At 46.7% G+C, this 23478-nt stretch overlaps 1 protein-coding gene across 1 annotated transcript in view; it reads left to right on the top strand.

Annotated features, from left to right (window-relative positions):
• Ser (protein serrate) overlaps window positions 1-23478 on the top strand; it is a 53042-nt gene that overhangs the window by 13296 nt on the left and 16268 nt on the right. The window contains exon 2 of the mRNA XM_017912186.1: window positions 9005-9304. Within this exon, the coding sequence (XP_017767675.1) occupies window positions 9005-9304 (300 nt within the window). The remainder of the gene's footprint in view (window positions 1-9004; window positions 9305-23478) is intronic.

Here is a 23478-nt window from a genome sequence, read left to right as displayed (position 1 = left end):
TTGGTACTTACAGTACTAAACACGACACGGTACACAAAGTACGATGGAATATCTATTCGAGCACAGAGTAAATTTCGCAAGCATCGATTAGCGATATGCCCATGACTTCTTTCGCAAAAATTTCTCAGTTTTATCCTACGAGGAGTCACGCTTCTCACTTTTCTGTCTCTTACACCAGCATCCTAGACTCGTGGAACGAGGGGTGTCCCGTGAATATAGCCGAAGATCGTTGAGAAGTGAGCGGTAATAAGGTATCCCGGGACGTTAGAAGAAAGGGTAACTCGCGGATGGAAGTTCGAAAAAGCGCGGTAATTTCAGTCGTTCCGAAGACAGACGATGCCCGTACAAAGTGGAAGGTTTTAAGTAGCGGCTGGAGGTAGTTGACACTTTAATGACTGATGCAGCGTTGACTCTCTTCGTCTTTTTCTTACGCATTTAACCGGTTGCCGCGTTAATGCCTGTTTATATTACGGTACCATACGATCGCGCGTGTATTCGCACGAATCGTCCGCGAAAAATCGCGGCCCAGCCGCGGAGTTTGCAGCGAGTGCTGTACCGACTTCCTTCGACTTCCGACAATCGATCTGACAGTTACTAAACGTCTCTCTGGGCGGATTAATCTCGCGAATAAACAACGAGGAGCTGCCAAGCACGATCGATCGAGCAGTCTAGACGAGGGTTCCGCGACAGGAATCCCAATTTTGGACCACGCGAAAAGATGCAAGAATTAGGAGACAGCCAAGAATATAAAAATATAATTCCAATACCTATGTCCACTTTCCACAAACCTCTATTTTTATCTACTTATCGAAGTACGATTTAGGGGAACGAAGCATACAGAAAAATACTTCAAAATTTCAGAAGTACGAAGAAAATACCGAGCCAAAGGAAATCATGGAAGAATTAGGAAAGAATCTTAAACATAAAAATATAATTCGAGGACCTAAGCCCACTTTCCACAAATTTCTTTCTTTATCTATTATACAGAAAAATAATTCAAATTTTGATAAGGTACGAAGAAAATATCGATATCCAACAGGGAATCGTGAGCCAAGGAAGCTCGAGGAATCCTGGGGTGGGGCACGGTGGTATTTTTCACGCAATCGCGGAAGCGTTTAATTTGCAGACGCGAGGCGGTGGTGGAGTTGGGTTGCATAGGTGGTAGAAGCGAGGAGCGAAGAATAGGATTACAGAACACGTTGGAAACGATGTTAACGAAAGAACAATCGAGTCCGCGAAGGAGGTTCCCGTCGAAAAATCTGCTTTCGCACAATTGACCTAATAACCGTGAAAGCGAGCAGCTCGGGCAAAGTGATTGTTCCGTGGCCGAGAGGCGCGGTGCACGATGGGAAGTGGACGCTAATACGAGGTGTCCACCTTTATTACACCTCTCGACAGCTCTAGGGGACTTCAATTATCCCTGGGTGGCGACCGGGACCCCGACCATGTGGGAAAACAACGGGTCGTGCCTCCTCTCTACGCTCCATCGTCATCCAGAGACACGAATATCTCTTTCACACCGGCCTATCCTTCTTGGTAACGTGGAATTCCTTCCAGGAGAATAGCTTGGCACTAAACCTACCAAAACTTGAACCACCGTGCCTCGAATCCAAGATTTTCATTCAAGATTTCCCATTCAAAGTTAAGTGAATTGGAAAAGATAAAAATCGAATTAAATTACCAAGAAAATTATCAACGCTAATTTCTACCTAGCCAAGGACGATTCTACTATCAAAGTTTCATTAATTATTTGCATATTTAAGCAACAAATATCGCGTCAACTTTGATATAATTAATTTGGACACACGTTCCACGATATCTTTCTTTTTGGTAGAATAAGGATCTAAAATAGCAGGATGAGGTCAACAGTCCTGGATAACAGCTGATAGCAGATCCTATTTTAGTATGTCTAGAATGTGAACAAGTCTCTCGTCCCATTACTGGATTCTTAGAGTTTTCGCATAATATATGTATTATATTAATTGAGTCTCTATATCTATCTCATAATCTCTATATAACTGTATACTCGAGTTATCTATACTATAATAAACTCCATATAAACTGTTATAAACGCTATATGCAACACTCTCATCTCTCAAGTCCTAATTTCATATTTACATCGATGCTTCGAACGCCTATCGGCGCGAATCACGAGCGGATGCACTGATTGCCAGTCGTTAGGAATGACGAATAGATCTAAGCGAACATTGATACGAGTGACGAGCGAGCGGTTGTTTAGGTCAGATCATGCGACAAAAACGAATGAATCCTCGGAATGTTCGTGAGATTTCTGGAATTCATGTGTGAGCAAATAAAAGAATACTAAATTACGAAACGAAATCATAGAGAAGAAGAGTAAAACAATCGCAGAGAATGGTAACAAAACAATTATGTGAAAATACCAATTGTGAGTTATAATAATATTTTAAATTCACTTTAGCTTTTAATTAACATATTTCAAATCTAATATCTTCCTTCGCCAATCCATATCCCTAGAAACTGATATGCAAATGGTGCATATGCTAGTAAGGGTGGGACCAAAGATGAAGTCCCTTACCCCTAACCATAGAAGCCTAAAATAGAGTTTATATGTATACAACACTCTCGTCACGTTCCACGTTCATCACCAATTTTAGCAATTGACCTTACACGTATTCGTTATCGAGCTAATACCTAATATCTAATAGCTAATAATAACGCTATCGAATATCTAAAACTGGTCCTCGGCGTTCGCGATCTACCTCGCTCTGGTATTCGAATCTCGAATGAAAGTCCGGCAGTTAAAAAATTCGCGGAGGAACGGAAGAAGCAGAGCCTGGTAAGAGAATTCCTACGATTCCTACGGACCGTCGAATCGTCCCAATTAATCCGACATAAGAGAAGCAGATCACGCGTCGGCTCGCATAGTTCACCGGTTCGAGCGGCGTGAGAAAGAGGTCCGGTACGTCGATCGGCTGCTAAAAATTCCAGCCTCGTTTTCCCCGGCGATACCCTTCAGTACGTATGATCGAACAGCACGGCCGATGCCAGTTTTGAAGAAGGCCATGTTCTTCCGTGTCGGCGGTCTGAAAAGCCATCTCCGCAGCACCGGGCAATTTCACGTCGGCACGTGAGCGGACTGTGCAAACTTTGGCCACGGCGAACGCTCTCCCCCGTAACCCTGGCCACGCAGTCGTTCACGGTTTTCAGCTGCTTTCGGAGGCAACGGGTTACCGGCCAGTGCCTCCAGAATAAGTATGCACGGCTAATAAAACGACAGAGGAGAGAGAAACGGTCGTTACACCGTGCGCTGGTCAAACACGGGCCCGCGGAGAGGGCGGAAACACAGCCCTGGACCTCTTCGTCCGTGAGTCGTAAACGCTGCGACGGCCACGACCACGAAGAGATCGGCCGCGGTACACAGGGACCAAACCGGCCGAGCAAACGCACGCTGCTCGTTTTACGGCCACGACACTCTCCGCGTTTGCACGCTCGATTGATATATTCCCCTCGAGGAGAAAGACTCGCCGGCGTTAACGGATATTGCCAGCAGGCTGCGTATTATCGACGTTTAGCGGGCCCGGATCTTTCGGGGGCCCGGTGCTGCTGCCTGGCTCGCGCGACGACTAATCGATCGGGGATGAAACCCTCCTACCAAATTTATTTTTATGGAGCATCTTCTTCTTTTTCTTCTTTTCTCTTTTGGGAGGAATTAACCGTTTCAGTCCCAAGTGGCGCGATCAACTTTGCTGATGCACGTACTTACGTCACATAGCACCACCAAACGCTATTGCGACGATTGGGATTTCGACATTAAATTAAACAATGGCTATCGCACCGTTTGGATTTCTTCGCACTCGATTTAGGCAAACGTTATCGCTCTGTTCAGGGTTTTTCGACCGTGTTCTTCCGGAAGCCTCTAGGACTCAAACGGTTAAACTTCGTTGGTTTCGAAATCGTCGATATTGCGAAAATCGTGGATTATACGAGTCTTTTCGGGGGAGGGGAAGTATGAAACTTCCTTTGTCTGAAGATCAGTGAATTTTGTTGTCGATTTTATGAAAATCGTGGCCTATACGAGCTTTCTTTTGTGGGGAGGAGGAGTGAAACTTTGTTCATCTGGAGATTGACGAATGTTGTCATCAGTTTTGTGAAAATGGGGGGTTATACATGCCCGTTCTTGGTAACTCCATTTTTTGGACTCGTTAAAATTATTGGTGTCAAACTACTTGATCGATGCTTCACTTTTTGCAATAAATTAATTTTACTACGATATATTATACTGTCATGATAACTGTACTAAATTTGATTACTTTAGAATAACTGTTTCGAGAAATTAATCGATTGTGCAAATTTATGGTTCATAATACTTGTGAATTGAGACCGTACGCGATGTATGGAACGAAGGCGATACGTATGAGAAATAAATTTTCCTTTCACTAAACAAAAACAGGATTAATTTTTACGATTTTTGTACATCGTCATCTATAAGAAAAAAAGAAATAAATGGCAGGCCATTCCCGTTAACTCTATTTTTCAAGCTTGTTAAAATTTTTGATATCGGAATACTTAATTGGAACTTAACTTTTTGCAGTCGCAATAAATTTCTACCTTTATTTCGCGGAGTTAATCGATTTTGTAAATGAGCTGTTCGTAACATATTGATCGAGGCTGTACGTGATGATGGAACGAAGAAAATATGTATGAGAAATCAATTTTTGGTTCCTATAATTCTCACTCACGGTATCCTTTCACTAAAAAAAGAGAAACAGAATTAATTTTCACATTTTTTACACATCGTTATCCATGAAAAGAGTAAGTGGCCAATTATTGGAAGATTGCGCTCGACTTTTGTTTCCATCGTAAAAAGGAAACGAGGTGTTCACGTGTATTATTTCGCATGTCTCATCCTGTATATTTGTATTTTAATTCCTCGGAAATTTTTCGGTAAACGCAGTGGAACGGATGATTAATTTTTGCAAGCGAACAGCTGGCGCGGCCAAAGGCCTAAGCAAATCGTCATTTATTACGTTTGTCGGAATCACGGGGTATAATTATTACCGTAAGTATCTAGATCACTCGTTACTCATTTGCCATCGAAAGATTTTAAAGACCACACGTTGATTTCACGAGACTTTATCCCTCTTTCTACCAGTAATCAGCTCTACAAATATCCACTCTCGCATTACGCTCCTGTAAATCATGAAACACGGTCTCCTCGTCGTTAAATACCAGAACTACCAGCCTGGAGCACGTATCTAAACGTAATGCACATAAATGATAATAATTAAACCGACGCGATGAGAAAAATCAAGTATGTATAATTACGTTCCCATCTCGATAAGATGCAATTAATTTTGTCAAAGTCAGCTACATACGCGTTCCGATTACGGTAAAACCGCAAAGTAACGGTTCGCGAATTTTTATGACATAAAAACTGCGTTATCTAACCACCTGTGTGGAAATTTAAAATAACCTTCAAACAAGGTACCAAGAAGAAAAATAAATTACGATTTACCTCCATTTTACTTTTTAATAATAAAAAAATAGCGATCCATTTTAATTTTAAATACGAAGAGTTAACCTATCAACGACTTTGGCGCGAAAATTTGAAAAAGTTCGACCATAACCTAAAACTCTATAAATCATATGGGAAAAGAGAAAACTCTACATCAAATCGATGTCGTGTATACGTATTATACTTCAACGACACGAATATATCTCTTCGAGACAAATAATACCTAAAAATTCGCAGATCATTTTACGCTTTACCACGAAGACAAAGAGTTTCGAGTAGCGAACTTGGGAATATTTCTCCGCAGAATATACTCGATTAAACCACGAGACCACCCCACAGCCCCAGACCCCGCTGTTCGTCTTAGTACGTTGGAAGCGATCGTAGAAATTGCATCCAAAGATTCGTCATTGAACGAACCGGCTATTCGCGGTAACGATAATGCGAGGACGCGTTCCGTTTTAACGAAGATTCCCGCACAGAGGTAGCAAACTGCATTGTCCCTGGGTCTGCTTGATGGCTACTCGGTTCCCCGCGAGCAGCCGGACATTATCCGTGATTTACTCTTCAATTTCCGCGGGATTCCGCCACGCTCGCGGCTACCCTCCTGGACGCGGGTCGCGCGCGAGGAAACCGCAGAGGCTCGGTTGCAGCTGGAGCGAAAATGTCACTCGAGGACGTTATATAACGTAGTAGGAAGCGCGTGGTGGAAAGCAAAGGCCAGCAGACGATCCTCTGCGCTTTCTACCTTCGATCTTACTCTCTTACGGTAATTACACAGGCCCGCGGGGCCCGTTCGTGTATGCTCGATGCGCTCGCCGAGTGTGTGCGTGTTACCTGCACGGAGTGCGAGCTGCACTTCGTGTTCGCTGACGCGTGTGTGCGCGTGTGATATAGGTGTACGCCGAATGCACGTGCTGGATGGAAGAGTGCATTCGAAACCGATCGGTGTAGGTGAGGCGTACGTGGAGAGCGTTTCGTAACGGCAAGGAAAGGAAGACTCTCTGCGCCGTCGAAACGGGACGATTTCGTGCCGCTTTTATCGTTAATCGTACCTACGTGGGCAAAAGCGAGAGGCGATGTAAATTTCGCGGCAGTTGCGGCATCGCCGATTGCGCGATTGCGCCGCGCAGTTTTGACCGTGAATGGGAAAGTAGATAGGCCTCGGCGCCTGCTTCGCTTCGCTCTCGATCCACACGCTGGCTTCTAGATCGCGAAATTGTTCTGCGGGATTGAATCTTCCACGGGGCAGGCCTCGATGTTTCTTTCACTCGGATTTCGAGCAACAGGGTGCGGTTTAGATCGCGGAATCGGCTCGAGGTGGCGAATCTTCGACGCTGCTGGCTTCTGGGTTCCATGAGCTTGGATTTCGAGGCAGGAATCGGGTTTCAGATCGGGAAACCATTTTGCAAAGTCTAATGTTTCGCAGAGAATATTTTAGATGTTGATTGAACTGCATTTCGGTGCTCAGACTAGGTTTCGGATCGTGGAATCGTCTTCTGAAATTGGATTTTCGATAGTAGGAGTTTCGTCAGGAGGTTCACTTGGATGTTAAGTCACCAGACTGTTTTGAAACTTCGAATCTTCGATGGTAGAGGCTCTGGTTCTTGTTTAACTTGAATTACGATCCTCAAACTGCGTTTTTAACCATTTAAGTCACCAGACTGTTTTGAAACTTCGAATCTTCGATGGTAGAGGCTCTGGTTCTTGTTTAATTTGAATTACGATCCTCAAACTGCGTTTTTGAGAGCATTTGAGAAACTCGAATCTTTGATGGTAGAGGCTTTGGCGATTGTTCAACTTGGATTATTGAATGGTCCAACTGAATTTTAAATCACGAGACCATTTTAAAAGATCGAATCTTCAATGGCTGAGGCTTTGGTGTTCGTTTAGCTTGAATTTTGTTGCTCAGACGTGGTTTTAGATCGTAAAATCATTTTAAAGAATCAAACCTTTGATAGTAGAAGCTTTGGCAATGGTTTCACTTGGATTTCGATGTACAGAACGGATTTTAAATCATAAGACAATTTTACAAAATTGAATCTTCGATGGCAGAAGCTATGGTGTTCGTTTATCTTGAATTTTGTTGCTCAGGCATGATTTTAGATCTTAAAATCATTTTAAAGAATCAAACTTTTGACAGTAGAGGCTTTGGCAATGGTTTCACTTGGATTTCGATGTACAGACTGGATTTTAAGTCATGAGACTATGTAAAAAAAATCGTATCTCTTAAGCTAGAGGCTTTGGCTTCCATTTAACTTGGATTACGATCCACAAACTGGATCCTAGATCATGAAATCGTCTTATAAAATCCAATCTTTGACAGTGAAGGTTTTGATGTTTGTTTAGCTTGGATCTCGATGCTCAAACTGAGTTTCATATCATGAAACCATTCTGTAAAATTGAATTTTCGACGATACAGACTTTGATATTTCTTTGATTTGAATTTCAATGCACGTACCAAGTCTCGGATCACGAAACCATTCCATAAAATCGAATCTTTCACAGCGAGAACTTCAACTTCTGTGTGACTCGAATTCCAATGCCCAGACTAGATTGTAGATCGAGAAATCGCGTTTTAAAATCGAATCTTCGCCGGTGGGAATGATCGATAGTCGAAAGGGAAGGTATGGGTAGCATCGAGAAATTGCCAGAGCAGAGATACAGTTTCGAAACCGTTCGACTTTTTCCACCGAATCGCCACGAAGTTGCCAGCGCTCGTAATAGACACTCGAGGGGCCTTTCGCCTCCTGGGGCCGCTGAGACTTCCGTTTTCGCGAGACCCGCGCTGGAAAATCCCGCTGTTTTATTATGCCCATTAGAAAGAGGCCCGAACGGAATCGTGCTGCGTTTAATGCGGACCGTTTTCTCCGCGTAACGAGCCCGATAAATTCGCCTCGATATCGAACGGAAAAACAGCGACAGCGACGGGCTAAGGTAAACGCACCGGCGGAGTCTAATACGCCGTTCCAGCACCCAAATGTCAGACGTGAAAGCGATAGGTGCAGGGAGATCAAAACGTAAAGTGTCACGGATCAACTCTGATCTACGTCCATCTATTGTCTACGCTAGATCTCGAGTTCGATGACAGAATATTCAAACTTCTATTACCCATTTGTCACGATCCAAACTCTCAGCAACCGTGATATCAATCCTATGCGCTACGATTTAATTCCAACAAATTTTTGCCATTAGACAGCTCTCCTATTCGCGATAGAATCACGAAATCACAAAAATTTTAGAATTTCTCCAAATTTTGGGCACTATAGAATCTTAATCTAGTGACAAGTGTAACTCGTGACACGACTGAGAGATTTAAAGTGAAGAACTCGCAATGACTCGTCATTTTAATGAGAGGAATTAGTACCTACTCCGCTAAATAGAATAAACATAAAATTCCTCGATGATCGATGGAGTTTTACTCGCAATCAGAATTACCATTGGAATTCCAATGGAATAGAATTAGAGTTGCTTTGGAAGAAGGTATTGTAAGCGCGCTTTTGTTCACAGGCCACGTACGCGAGCGGATTCTTCGAGGTGCAGATCCTCTCGCTGACGAACAACAGGGGCACCCTGGTGGACGGTAGGTGTTGCGGCGGGGGAGGCGATGGCGGAGGAAAGGGTGGATTACCACCGTGCACGACACCGTGCTCGACGGCCTTCTGGCTCTGCCTGAAGGAATATCAGTCGAACGTCACCGCCATCGGCTCATGCAGCTTCGGCAACGTATCTAGTCACGCCCTCGGCCAGAACACCTTCACCCTCAGCGAACCGGTCACCCTGCAACTGCACTTCACATTCCGATGGACGGTGAGTAAATTTATTTTATTGTATACACTTCCTTCAAAAATCCCGTGTCCTTAAATACTCGATACTTCCTAGCACCACAATTTATCACGAACTATCAAAATTCGATATTAAAATTTTAAATGTCGAAGAGGAACGATCTCGTTTAAATACTAGAGTAGTCTAGGGAATTTCTAGAAAATACCGTTAAACATGGAAAAGATGGATTTCTTTAAAAATAATTTCCGAATGAATCACGCATACTTCCTCGAACATCGACGCGATTCCGACGAGAAAATATTTATCCTCCATTACGTTTTGAACAAACACGCTCGTTCCAGCCTCGAATTATCATAAACGGCATAACGATATTTTCTCAAGCAGAAGAATAGCCGCGTTCTCTCTAAAACGTGAAACGCTCAAACAAAATTAACCCGTTGAAACCAAAAACACCGCGTCTCGACCATCGACTAATTAAACCCACGCAATTATCCACTACCCGCCAACAGAACCTCATTTCTCCGCTTACTATTCCCAACTTCAAATAATCCACTCCCATACTTTCCCTCCGAGCTTCAGACGCGAAAATCCTTCTGTGAGTTCGTTAACACCGAGCCTACCATAGCCAGTTAAATAATTGCGAGAGGAATAAATGCAGAAGATTAAAAATTTAATTCGAGATTAAAAAATCATCATTAACCCTGTAATATGATTATCGTCATTTGGACGGGGACCAAGGGATTGTCAGTTTGAGTGGAAAACAATTCCAAGCAGGGTTGCCCTAAACGCAGCTGCCTATTTCGAACTTTCCCGCTCATAAACGATCACCGGAGACGATAATAATTCGCAAACGCGACGAAAGTCGAGTTCCATCGTGTTTCCTTGCCAAGAAGCACGCAGGAGGCTTCCAAAGCTATCAGCAGGTAGCCAGATCGACGATTCCACGGAACCCCGGGCCACGATGTTCCACACTCTGATCTCCGGCGGGTTTTCCGTGCTTAACGCGTACCCTCGAAAAAATACCGGGTCGGCGTGCACGTGTATTTGCTTTCCGTGTATATTTTTTTATTGCGCGCCCATGGCCCATAATTGAATTAGCTCGGGCAGCGCTAAATGCCCGAGGAAGCCTGTACACGCGCGTCCCGGCGAAGCTAGCCGCTGAGAGGAGAAAACGAAGGGAAAAGAAGGGAGGTTAGAGAAAAAAGGAACAGAGGGGAGAGAAAAGATCGTTCACGGAAAGGAAGCAATTTAGGGGTCTCTGTTTATGCCCCCTCTGGACCCTCGAGAGGGCACGGAACGAGGAAAGAGCGAACACGCCGGACCCACCCTTTGTCGCCGTGGAAGAAAACGGACCCCGCATGGGTCCTCTTAGAGCCTCACGAGCGAGTTATGAAATATACAAACACGCTAGTGCTCTTCAAATAATCCACGAGTGTGTGTGTGTGCGTCGGGACACGTAGCTCGCGCGTTTAATGCACGCAGACATATACGCGACCGCGAAAGGAGAGCTCGGTGGCTCGATTTGGTCCGTTAGGTCCCAGTGGAGGGCCCTTGACGTATACCCTGGCCGATGTGTATGTATGTATACCTCTTGCGCGCGGAAACACGTCGTCATGCCCGCTCTCGAGGATCCTCCGAGGATCTCTTCGGTCCCGCTCGAAATCGGCCGTTCGTCTCGACGTAATTACGCTCGACAGCGGCCTCACCGGGCCTGGTGACATGTCACGTGGGTGGGATGTTGGCAATCGTTTACTGGCAGCTTGCGCTGCTGCCACTGTTGCTGCTCGTTCTCCGCGACTTACGGCTTTTTAATTACGGCAAGATATATCGTCTCGAGTCGAGTGGCTCTCGAGGGCCCTGGTAATAATTGGAAAGCGACTTCTATAGTAGAGGTTCTAGTCCGTGTTGCTATGAAAGGAGCGAGCACGAGGTGAACCACAAGTTCGTGAACCGAACACCACGTTTTTCCAATTTCTGGCTGCCTTTCCCGGCATCTGTACGATGTATCCACGCACACGGACCGAGTGCTGACTGACGCAGACCACCCCCCTAACGCGAGAACTGACCAACAGCTGAGAACGACTCTGTGTACGAAACTACACCTGCGTACAATTGCTCGTTATAGGCGTGTTATTCTAGTGTCGAACGTATTCCAAATTAGACCGAAAAAATCCCGAAATATAGAACAGTATAACCCCTAGGATACAGAGAAACCGTGAAAATCTGATCTATCGTTTAGGTAGCGATCATTGGCGATCGTTAGGCCATAGTTCGTGAAATTCCTGACTCGAAGATCTTTATACGGTTCCACATGGACTGGCCAGGTCGTTGCAGAGAAGACGAACAGCTGGAATAAGATTGCCTAGTTAGAGGTCAGCCGAAAGGGAAGAAAAGGAGAGGTAGAGGAACACGGGCAGGCGTTGCCAAGCGACTGGAACCGAACTGGAATTCTACGTAACGACTGGCCGATAGAGGAGCAACAGACCGGAAATCCTTTGGATTCGATAGCTCTCGCGCGCCCCGCATCGACAAAGGAATCGGGCTAGAAATTTGCGATCGAAGTCGCGATACAATGCCGGCGTGGAAGTCTTTTTCCAACGGAACGACCGAGGCCCCTGTATTGTTGCGAAATTGCCGGCTCTCCGGGCCCCGCAGAGATTCACTCGGTTGCCTTCCGACGATTTCGAGAATGAGACCAAGAGGCCGCCGTTTAATAGAGCCAGGGGCGGCGCCTCTAAATCAGATTTCGCGCGATCTCGGCTTGAAAGAGGAACGCGGATGGACTCGTTTCTTTCCGCTTTCGATCCCTCGCTGCAAGTATTAACTTGCAATTCCTGCCTAACGAGAATCATCGTAATGGAGAACGAGTTTTTGCGAAATTAATAGATCATCGTTGCCGATATCGAGGAGCGTTGGTTCTGAAGAAATTTGGGTTCTTCGATTTTCCTAAATTCTTTACAGAACGTTTTCATAGAACGGGGATCGGTAAGCTTTTATTTAGCGAGTAACTCGTGATAAGGGATCTCTAATCTGAATTTTACAGGAAGCAGAGATTTATACCGGGATTGTTTTGTTATCCTATTCTAAAGTAAAATTTACCTTTCCTTGGTCTCTATTTAAAGAAAAAAGCCTGGAAACTTTCACGATTTTTCGTCGCAAAGGTACTACCCATGTTTCATAGAATCACAGTCAAGACAGACCTCGCAATCCAACGTCTCTAGCGAGTTACTCGTGATAAAGGATCCTTAATCTGAATTTTACAGGAAGCAGAGACTTAATACCGGGATTGTTTTGATGTCCTATTCTAATGTAACTCGTATCAGAGTAAAATTTACCTTTTCTTGGTCTCTATTTAAAGAAAAAAGCCTGGAAACTTTCACGATTTTTCGTCGCAAAGGTACTACCCATGTTTCATAGAATCACAGTGAACACATACCTCGGAATCCAACGTCTCCGCGTTGAAATATCTCCATCCAACGGAACTATCACGCGAAAGTATAATAGCACATCGATTGATTCTTCCATCTGCAAGATTCCGACCTCGAATACCGAGCTCTCGCCAATTTCCACGCAGAAGGCTAGGTGCATCATCGAGGGACCACCCGGTGGATAAAAATTCCTCTCGCATCAGGATTGGGACAAGCGACTGCGAGCCCGGGTATCTGAAACGGAGCCTAGACCCTCGGATAATCTTCCTCTGGAGCGACGCGTGTGCTCCGCGGTTCAGGCTACGCTCGGGACTATAGTCTTGCAGCTAATAAGCACGCCACTCGATACCGGTTCGAGCAACGAAAGAAACAAACAAGCATACGTATATCTGGCACGGCGAGTAATCGTCCTTCGACTTTCTCCGTTTGCGATTTCAATAGCGACGTAAAGAGGCATACGTAAGAAGGGGGTACACAGCCGCCTTTTCAGCGGTAGCATAATGGCACAGGAAACGATCAGCGAGATGAGAGTTAGCCGAGCTTTTGCACAATCCTGGCCGGCGTCTATGTGTGTCTTCCGAGCAGACGCCGCGTTTCGAGTCTCTCCTTTCTCCAGCCACGTGTCCCTCTCCATCTTAGCCCAACCTGCATCTTCCTCGTCCCGTGTTCCTTCCTCGGCTCATCCTTGTCTGCGATCCGCATGCCCCGTCGTTTTCCCGCTCTTTTCACCGATCCGAACCGTCGCTCTTTCCCACACCGATCGCTCTGCACCCCGATCTTCCAGCGCTTCCTCTCGCCATCGTGCCCGCGGTGACACGTACGCGTGGAAGACGGCGTCGCGACGAAACGCGAATAGGTGGACCGATCTATTCTTGGCACAATATCCGCGGCTCCTCACAGCCTCCGATGTGGGCGCCTCTATCAATGATGTGACGTCACGGTTGCTGGGCCCACGTGGACCTCACCGGGCATTGTGTCGACTGAATTAGCGAGTCGCCGGCTGGCTCGACGTGTTGGCTTGCTCGAGGGTGGCGAGATTGAAAACTGCTGGATGATTCAATTGGAGGCTGTTGGCGAGGGAATATAGGCAACCGGTGTAACGTGCAGTAATATGGAGATAAATGTGTGGGGTCCGGTGAACCACGTAATTGACTTGTTTTCCGAAAATGGCTCGAGGTGCCGAGTAATCCGAGCTTGCCAGCATTTAATTCCATTCTCTTCGCGAGATTACACGGGGGTTCGTGTTGAGATTCTTTTACGATAATATATTTTTTGATAAGGAGATTAGGAGACACCGGGTACTCGCGTATATATGGTAAGATCGCGATATAAAATAATGGAATAAAGATAAAAGGTGTGAAACGTGCCAACTTCTCTGCTGACTGAATGGAACTGTGAAAGCGAAGAGGAAAGACTCGAATGCATCATGTCCTGCAATTCTCGCAATCTAGGAACCTCAGACAAGTGGAAATTTGTTTAATTCCTTAAAGACGAAATTACTTTATAAAATTCGCTACGTCTGATAACGCAGCATGATCAAAATTAGGGAAAACGTGATGATCTGGAGCGGATTCTTGATAACGCGAGGTACAGAAACTCGTAAAAATTCCGTCAGTGGTTCTCAACGTATGGTGAATGATCTAAACCAAATTATGTCGAATTTTAAAATTATCTACAACTATGAATACCATAAATATTGCCTATGTACAAAGTGGTAAGTGACTTGGTCGCCTATTGACTAAGTAGTATGCACAGGGGAAAGGTTGAGAACCGTTGATGTAAGTCGGGAAAAAATTGATGCTTCATTTCGATCGCAATTTAATGAACCAGTCACGTGTCGCTATAGAGTTATTTCAAAACAGATCCGGATAAATGTTTGGTTCTTAACGTTGCAATTGATGATTTGATTCGCTGGTGAATAAACATAAGCGACGAGGTATAGCTTGGAATAACACGGAGATGAACGTGTAGAATTCGACGAGCGATATTCTTGGCTTGTTGTTAGAAACTACTGGAAGCGTTCACATCGCTAATTGATTGAATCATAAATCATAGTTAGCGAATAAATCGGAATAACGAAACACCGTGGTACATGGGAGTTCGATTTGCTATACCGCATTTATTAGCAACCAATAGAATCCCGTTCCACCGATGGAAATTGAAGCATGTCCATTGAAAATAGCAGCTCTCATTCGAAACATGCGTGCTTATTAAAAATCACTCGATAAATTGCCAATTACCATTTACCATCGGTACCAAAAATTCTCATTCACCCCCTCCCTTATTTCTCCAAAATTCCAGTGTTTTCAGACGCACTGTTAATAGCCTATACTCACAAACCAATTGGAAATTACCACTTGACGTTGAAATAAAAAATTCCACCATTTCTAAACTTTCTGCCAGTAATATGTACACATTAAAGTCATTACGACCGAAAATCCCCATTCGCTTCTTCCTAAGCTAGCTTTTGCTGCTAAATCTACCGATCTGTGTGTTATATAAATATATAATAACACGCATTAATGAACATTAATTAAAATATTATCGATACAAAATATAGAGAAGCGTACAAGAGCTACATAGTCTCAAGAACTACATAGCCAACGAAACTAAATCCAGTCATTCTGACTGTACCTTTACCAATTCTTAACAACCCCGATACCATGCCCAAAGTTCTCGTCTAGGTATGCATAGCTCGATGGTGCAATCCCGATAAATTCAAGAAACGAAATTACCGATTCGTTTTCGTAGCTTACTGAACGTCTGTCCTTCAGACGTCGGATGATCGATGCGACGTTTAAGCGGCCGTGTCACGCGTCAAACGGCATCATTCAATTTAGCCGGGTCGCTATTGAGTTCCAAACCGCTTGGTCTCGTAAGTAGATTAGTCCAGCTGCTTTAATCACCTCCGGGAGGGGACTTTCTCACGCCTTAATAAAGTTCGTCGTTACGGTTCGCCATGGCTCGGAGCCTAATGGTCGAGAGCGTTGATCGACGTAACTGGAGTAGCCGGGTCCAAACGGTACCCCGTCTCGCGACCAGCCCTAGGCCACGAGCACGGATAAACCGGAGGCGTTAGGTTTCCCAGGTAATGTCGCTGGTACAATTAGCACCGCTGTATTAAACGATCGACCGTCTCGAGATCGTGCAGGGGAGAGAGGTGAAAACGTTTCGGTGGTATCCATCGTGGAACCCAGGTGAACCCGTCCTTTACCCTCCTTTCTCCGTAGCGGGCGATGATAAATTTCGATAATTATAGCCCCGATAATAGTCCGTGTAATGATAAACGATAGTCGTCTAAACGGTGTTCGCCTCACGGAGAACGGATAAAAACCGCGGGGAACGAAAATGAAGGAGTCAGCGATGGAGGCACGCCTCGAATCCCCGCAGGGAATCGTCGTGAGTCAGGGACCAACAGGTGTATTCTTCGCGTCCTCCAACGATTCCTCGATGGTCCCTGCATACTTTCGGGCCCCGACCCGTTTCCTGGCCCGATCTCTCCTTCGTCTCTGTCGATATCGCATTCCATTCGGCTGGCTCGTTTCGTCAAGCGACGTGGCCTCGTTTCTGGAATTACCTGTGAACTGGTCGTTGGCTATGACTCCGGACAGCCGGTAATTCGCGGATATTCAGCCCTTTCAGTCGCTCCACCGATAAGGGCTCGGTGCTGGATCGTGAGAAAGAGGATCGTTCAGTGGCTTCAGAAAAATAGGTAAAGATGGGCACGCTGCTTTGGAAAATTTGCTACTCTCAAAAACCATCGGAGTCGTGTGGTAATTAGTCGATAATTAGCGACGCGCGAACGCGAGGCTGTGGGAATTTGCGAATCCTTTCCGTCTTTTTGCGTAGACCACCGTGAGAAAGTGAAAAAGACGAAAAATAAGTCGAGCCACACACTGGAAGCCTGCAAAGTTCAAACGCGTTGGTTCGCGACTGCCAAAAGGACTCGGACACGTCCACGGTCCAGTGGACCATACACGATAGGCCATCAGCAGCCACGTCGATGCTGGTTTGGTAAATTAAAACGAAGCCACCGACGGCGTGGTGCACGGTGGATGTGTACCGATAGAGATATTCGTGGCGCGTCATTTATATTTTCGTTGGAGGGGTCTTGGGCCGATTCTAAGCGCGTATAAATCACGCAGCGGCGCAGATACGGAAGCAGGATCGATTTGTCAAGAGGTGTACGCGAACCGGTCGTTAATCGACCGAACGGCTCCAAAATCGTTCCGCCGGCTCTCGGTCGCCCGCGGGGATCGCAATCAGGCTGCCTGTTGGTCGTCGACCAACGAGAGAGATTTACGTCCAGCCCATATGAAAAACTCTCATCCGGACTTTTTTTCGGTATTCCTCGGCGATCCGCGCCTCGCGGATGTCTCGCTAATGAACGCAGCCATAGTTCCAGCGCTATAAACGGCTCGTAATTAGCGTAGAAATTTTGATCGAGCGCACGTCCACGCGGTTTTAACCCTTTTTACCCGCCTAGGATTTAACGACGCCCCATTTATCGGCCACGTCGATTAGACGTCCAACGGAGTAACGCGACCGTCCATTTGTCCACGCTTCTCAGGATCCTCTTCCTTCCTTTCAACCTGTACCCGTCTGCTACACGCGAGTATAGTCCGCGTGAGAGACATAGCGCACTCGTGAGATCGGTCGGGTCTAAGCTACGCGTGTTTCGACTTCCGAGATAGCGAAACGAGGCGTTTGAGTAAAGATGACAGCTTGAAATCGGCTCTTCTATTACCGGGTACACGCGTCGCTAATGATAGTTTACGAAGGGTTCGGATTTTCCCAACGTTCGAGAGTTTACGGAATCACTTTTGCATCCAACTTAGCCCCTAACTCTCATCCTTTATAATATCTTTCGAGTTTCAAAGTATCCACTAAAACGACATCGCGTTTCCTTCCTAACCTAACCTTATCTCACCCACTATACGTATTTCCCGCGAAAGAAGAACAAAATTATTTCCCGCTTAGTAAAAGTATATAACGAGTGGCAAAAGAAAGTTAATCAGCTGCGAGATACACAAATGATAACACAGGTGAAAATATAATCTCCGTCGGATTGTCAATATGCCGTCGACTTGGTTTCCGCGTGCTCGAGTTGGATCTTGCTGATGCCGATATCCGTCTCGTTAATTCCACGCGGGCTGTCCATAATTTGCCAAGCAGCCAGCTTGGTATACCCACACGGGGATTATTAATTATTCGCGGCGAGATGCAGCGATCCGCGAGAAGAGGTAGGAGTGATCGATTAAGCGGGGCCAACGAAACTCTGCCCTCGTTGACGCGGCAGGGGAGCCCGGGGTGAGCACGTTTACGGCGCAGATTTACGCACGTCGGCCAACTTATTGGTCAGGTGTACGCCGGGGCCGGTGGACGGACACGCAGCCAGCGAAACACACAGGTGTACCGTATCGCGCGTATGCAAATGAAGAGGAGTGGGGAGGAAGAAACTGTCGCCCCGGTTTGGGCAATGCCTCGCGAGCTTGTCCCTCTCTCCCGTACACCTCCATCTTCTCCTCGTCCAGCCTTTAGACTGCCTTTGGGCCGCCTTTAGGTCGTGTGTGAACCCGCTGCGCGGACCGCATACCAATCTCCGAGGATGGTACCTTTCCTTTTCTCTCTTCCACGCCGGTACAATCGTTCCTCCTCGTCCGCTTCGTCTTCTTCCTCTTCGTCTTCTTCTTCCCTCGCTAGTTAGCCCGTGTACGAGTCGGCTGCCGTTGCCGGCGTGTCTCCCGGACCACGTTTTCCGTTGCCTGCACAGGCCTCGATTCTTCGCCGCGACCTCGCGTGCACGTACACCTCTAGAACTCTACCCTGGTGTACGTGCGTCCGTGTGTATATTCGTGTAGAAGCTCGCATAGGTGTGCGATCGCGTGTGCGAGCGTGTGTACGGTGGAGGGAATGCGTGTAGGTATCGTATGTCGGCGGATTTTAGAGGCAATTTTTGAATGAAGAATGCGCTATCGTCCCCGGCTGAAATATGGCCATTATTCCCGGGTGTGTTCAGAGGAGATTGTAATACGAATGTTTAGCCGGATAGTGGGACGATTTTATGGCCGGGAGAGTTATGGTGCTAGGATATTAAGAATTTTTCGCGAGCTTCCGTGAATTATGGAACGTTCGGTCGTGCTACGCTCTGAGCGATACTCGGTATATACACGATCCAACGATCACCGAAATGTGGAACGGGGATGTTGCTTGGAGAACGCGGTACTCGGATCAGCGTCGTCCTAAATAACAATGGCTATGTTTCGGAACTTCGAATTTCAATGGTAAATCTCAACAGCTACGGAAACAATTTGGAAAAAGTCCGAAAAGTAGGCAACTTTCGGGCCTCTAACAAGAAACGTCAGGAACGGTTCCTCGGACACCTGTGCACCCAGAATCCTATCCTCCCGATATCTCCCATTCGAGATACCTATATTCCCTGCGAGTTCGTCCCATACTCACTCACACAGGCCGAGCTCGTGTACGTGTAAATGGGCGCGAGAGCGCGGCTGGCTGGTCGAAGAGGCATTTAACGCGAAGAATGCCAGGTTGGCTGCGATATGCAGGTAGAGGCACCACTACACCACGAGCAGCGTCAGCATCGCGGGCTGACTCCTCGCCGAGCTCCTCCTTCGAGCGTGTGCAAGCGGGGAAAAGAGGTTCTCGTCCGTACGCGACATCGTACGAAGGCTTCTTGGCCTTGTGCCCCTGTGAACAGTGGCTACCACGACCGCCGGAGGATTCTCCGAGTCCTCTGTCGCTCGAGAATCCCCCACCTACCCCGTGACTCTTTATTTCTTCCCTTTCTGCCCGCGTGTCCGCTTCCTCCTCACGGACGTTCGTTTTTTCCTCTCCTTCCGCGCGGCGGTCCTTCCACTGGCCGCTGCACTCCGCTCCAACGGCCTCTCCTCGTCGGGGACGTCGCGAGATTTATTAGCCGGCCAGCTAATTGGGAAGCGAGGACGAGGAAAGGATTCCAGAACGAAACTTCCCTTCGCGCCGCTTCGCTGGAATTTTCAAAGGGAACGGTGGAACAACCCTCTTCTCCGGGCCCAGCGCGCGATGAATCGTTCCCGGAGAGCGGTATAAGGCAAAGGGTGGGGGAATAAGTCTGCGAATTTATCGCATCGCGACGGCTGACCTCGAGACCCTCGATTGTTGCGGCGAGATTTAGGGTCAAGGGTAACCGCGGACCGGCGGTGCGCTCGAAAGCGATCAAAAGTAGGAATTCCACGAGGATTCTTCGACCTCGTCCGCGCCTCGCGTTCCTGGGAAATGGCTTTCGAAAGTAATTGAACGGCGGAGCTGTTGGAATGCAGCTTTTGGGAGGAACGGAGCGCTGGAATTCCACGGAGAGGATCTTACAGCGAGAATCGAATTTATCGCGACACGGCGACGAGAGCCGCTTCTTCTTCCATCCGCGGACTCGACCCGGTGTACCACGAGATTTCCGTGATTTTCGCGGACACGGTAAACGTTCGTGGGATCGACGAAACCAGAGGATGTGAACGAACGTGGTGTTCGAACCGTGTTACGTTTAATCGCGGCGTTACGACAGGCGTACGTACAAGCGCGCCGAAATGATGCAGTGCGATGAATAACGCATCGCGAAGATTTTACGTAAGGCGCTTTCACGAAATAAATTGGCGTAATCACCGCGTAAATCTGAGCCGAAATTCGAACGCGAAGCCTCGTACGATCCAGCGTATTCCCTTCGAAGGAGAAAGGTAAAAGGGAAAAAACGGACGAAGATTGGGCGGCCATGAGTACGGCTGAGAACCTCGTCGACTCGACGTATGCACATTGACGAGCGCGATTTCTTATCGACGAACGTTTTAGTAGAGTCTCGAGAGATCCCGGGGAAAATACGACATAGCGTCCATTCGATTCGCAATATCCGATTTCAGATAGCGTTCGTATATAAAATCTAAATTCGCCAATCTCATCCGACGAAATTTACCATCGGCTACCGGCCACCCGTTTACCCACGATTCTCGCTTTATTTCAATTTATAATCTGCCCGGGTGCGTCCATGGAGGCATAAAGCAACAAGCAGGACCGTCGAAAGAAAGAAAGCTCGCGGAATAAATCGACAAAAGGCATAAACCATTCAAGGCTTCCCCGATCGGTGGCGGGCGTGCTGGAGGTTCGCCGCTGCTTAGTACGCGTCCTCACGTACCGCTCGTTCGATCTTTTCCGCGAAACCAAAGACACGTTGCCTGACATAGAGAAGGAGAAGGCGTTCTATTCGGCGTACGTAAGTACCTACGTGCAGTTACCGAGCCACACGATCGACGTGTACGCGTCTACCATCGGCGAGCGCCACGAAGGAACGACAGCCAGCGCCAGATAGAGGCTCGTCGACCGCCTCTACGTGCCCGACACGGCTTCCGTCCGTCCTTTTTGGCCCATGCGAATATCCACCGTCTCCACTATGCTGGAATCGTCCTATCGCCACCATTACGCTGCCGCGAGCATCGTAAAAGTCGCGACTCCGTGTGGCGCGGATGAATCGCGTCTGGCACCCGATGCGGACCAAAGATGCGACGTCCTCTCGACTCCTCGCCGGTGACGCTATTCAGATTCGCCAGATTCCTATTCCCGCTGACGTTAAACGATGGAACAGCGTTCGTGGCAGCATAGTGGAGTAGGGAATTTATCGAACTAGAGTCGAGGTAAGTGGAAATTCGGTGAAGAAGTTGCGAGATCGTTGTGCCTCTGCAGACGTCCATAACGTTCCTGGAATTTGATAGATTCGTGTCTTTACTGGAATGAAATGACGAAAGAGGAACTATTCGAAGAAAATCTGTTGAAATAAAAGAGAGACTGATAAAAATTTCGAACAGACGGAAGTCCAATTGTGGAATTGTGAATTTGCAGATTTTGACTACTCCTACCGACATTAAATAACAAAAATGGGATCAGAAGAATAGAAGAAAGTATGAAAATAAAGAAGATACCGTTGAAACTCCGATACAGTTAAAGTACAGCAGATAACGTATACGACATCACGATTCTGCCTCTACGCAACGAAACCCATGCGTATCATCCTCGTGGAAATAAACCCAAAAGCCAAATGACAGAACGACACCCAAGCGAGGTAGCAAAGACATCTTTGACCAGCATCGGAGCCGAAAAGTCGCGCGACGAGAACCCTCGCGACGATTAATGCCGCGGAGCCACAGGAAATTAATTAATTGGTCCTCGCGGAGAACGCAAGTTGCGGAATAATATCCGACTTAATGAATTTCCTACGCCCACGAAACGGGACGGCCCACGTCCGCGGGCGGATCGATCGATGATCGAGACGGCCGGTGGTCGGCCCGTGACTTTTACCTGCGATCCACCCGATAATTTATTACACGCCTGTACGAGGACGTGGCCGCGCTCTTTAAACGCGTTCGAACGAACGCCGTTGTTTTGCCCGGTGAAAGGGGAAATTCGCTCGTAACGTGGTTTTCTGCGGGACACCCACGCGAATTCCTAGATCCACCGCTGCGTTCGCTTCGCACGGATGGCCATTCGTATTGTAATAGCGCCGATGCTTTCCGCCACGATGGAACGAGGAAACGGAAATTTTACAACTTGATGAGCGATTAGTCGGGGATCAATCACCCCTTTTCCCGAAGAAAACGCTGCGTATAGCGAGTAAACGTCTGAGGACTTACTCAGAGATGCTAACTCTTTCTCTGCAATCGGTTTGGTTCTGACTCCTGTGTCTTGAGCTTCTAAAGGCACTCGCGAGGCTGAAAAAGAAACGACAAAATTGAATTTTAATAGGCAATTACTAGTATTCGATAATTTTTGAAGAGAAAATATTAACCTTTTGTTCTGCTATTCAATTATGAAAAATTGTGCACTGAAATTCTCCCATAATCAATTTGCTACTGACTCTTGTGTCTTCAGCTTCTGAAGGCACTCACAGGGCTGAAAAAAAACAAAAAGATTGAATTTTAGTAAGATAATTAAGACAGTATTGTACGTTCAAACAGTATCGAATTTTAACTAATTATTTAGTTTATAATGATTAATTAGTGATTAATTTATATAAATTTCCAGCATTTTTCGTTGGAACGTGTTGAGTATAATTCCAGTGGTATGACAAGTGTACTTAAGACACCATTGTGCGGTTTGGCATGAAAAACTGGCGACGAGTTAGGCTGGCTATTGCAGCATAAGGGGTTAAAGAAGCTCGTAATCGGTTAACTGGAATTCAAAGTACGACTCATCGGATATCTACCAGCGACCGTAGCTATCGAATCAAGATTAATTGCCAGTTTCGATTACCTTAGAGACACCTTTGACAGGGGGTAAATGTAAACGAAGAATGGGCGAGGGCAAAAAGACAAAGGTAGAGTGACGGAGTAACTAAAGGATGAGGCGCGGTATAATCCCCGAATGGCCTTGAGCGACCAATCCATCTCGGTGGAAGAATAGGTCGAATCTGTTCGGCTGTCATCCTCTATTTACCGTCCATCGAATCGTCCTCCTTTACCGATTCGAAATTCATCGCACCGTTCCCTCCTCCATCGCGCGCCACTCGAAAAGGAGAGAAGAAAAGAGCGAAAACGTTCGATCGAACGGGACGAAAATGTGGGAATAATAGAAATTTTATCTGATCGTAATCCACGCGCTGACTCATATCGATTAAGACGCCTGGACAATGGGAGGAACGTCTGACGGTTCGCGAGAGCCTCACAAAGAAAGTCTGGATGTCGACGTGTGGAAGTGAACGCGACGGACGAACGAATTAGAATATATGTACGAGGT

This window comes from Eufriesea mexicana, unplaced genomic scaffold, assembly GCF_001483705.2.
Source record: "Eufriesea mexicana isolate 0111107269 unplaced genomic scaffold, ASM148370v2 scaffold354, whole genome shotgun sequence".
NCBI lineage: Eukaryota > Metazoa > Arthropoda > Insecta > Hymenoptera > Apidae > Eufriesea > Eufriesea mexicana.
This window is presented reverse-complemented; position numbering and strand designations above follow the sequence as displayed.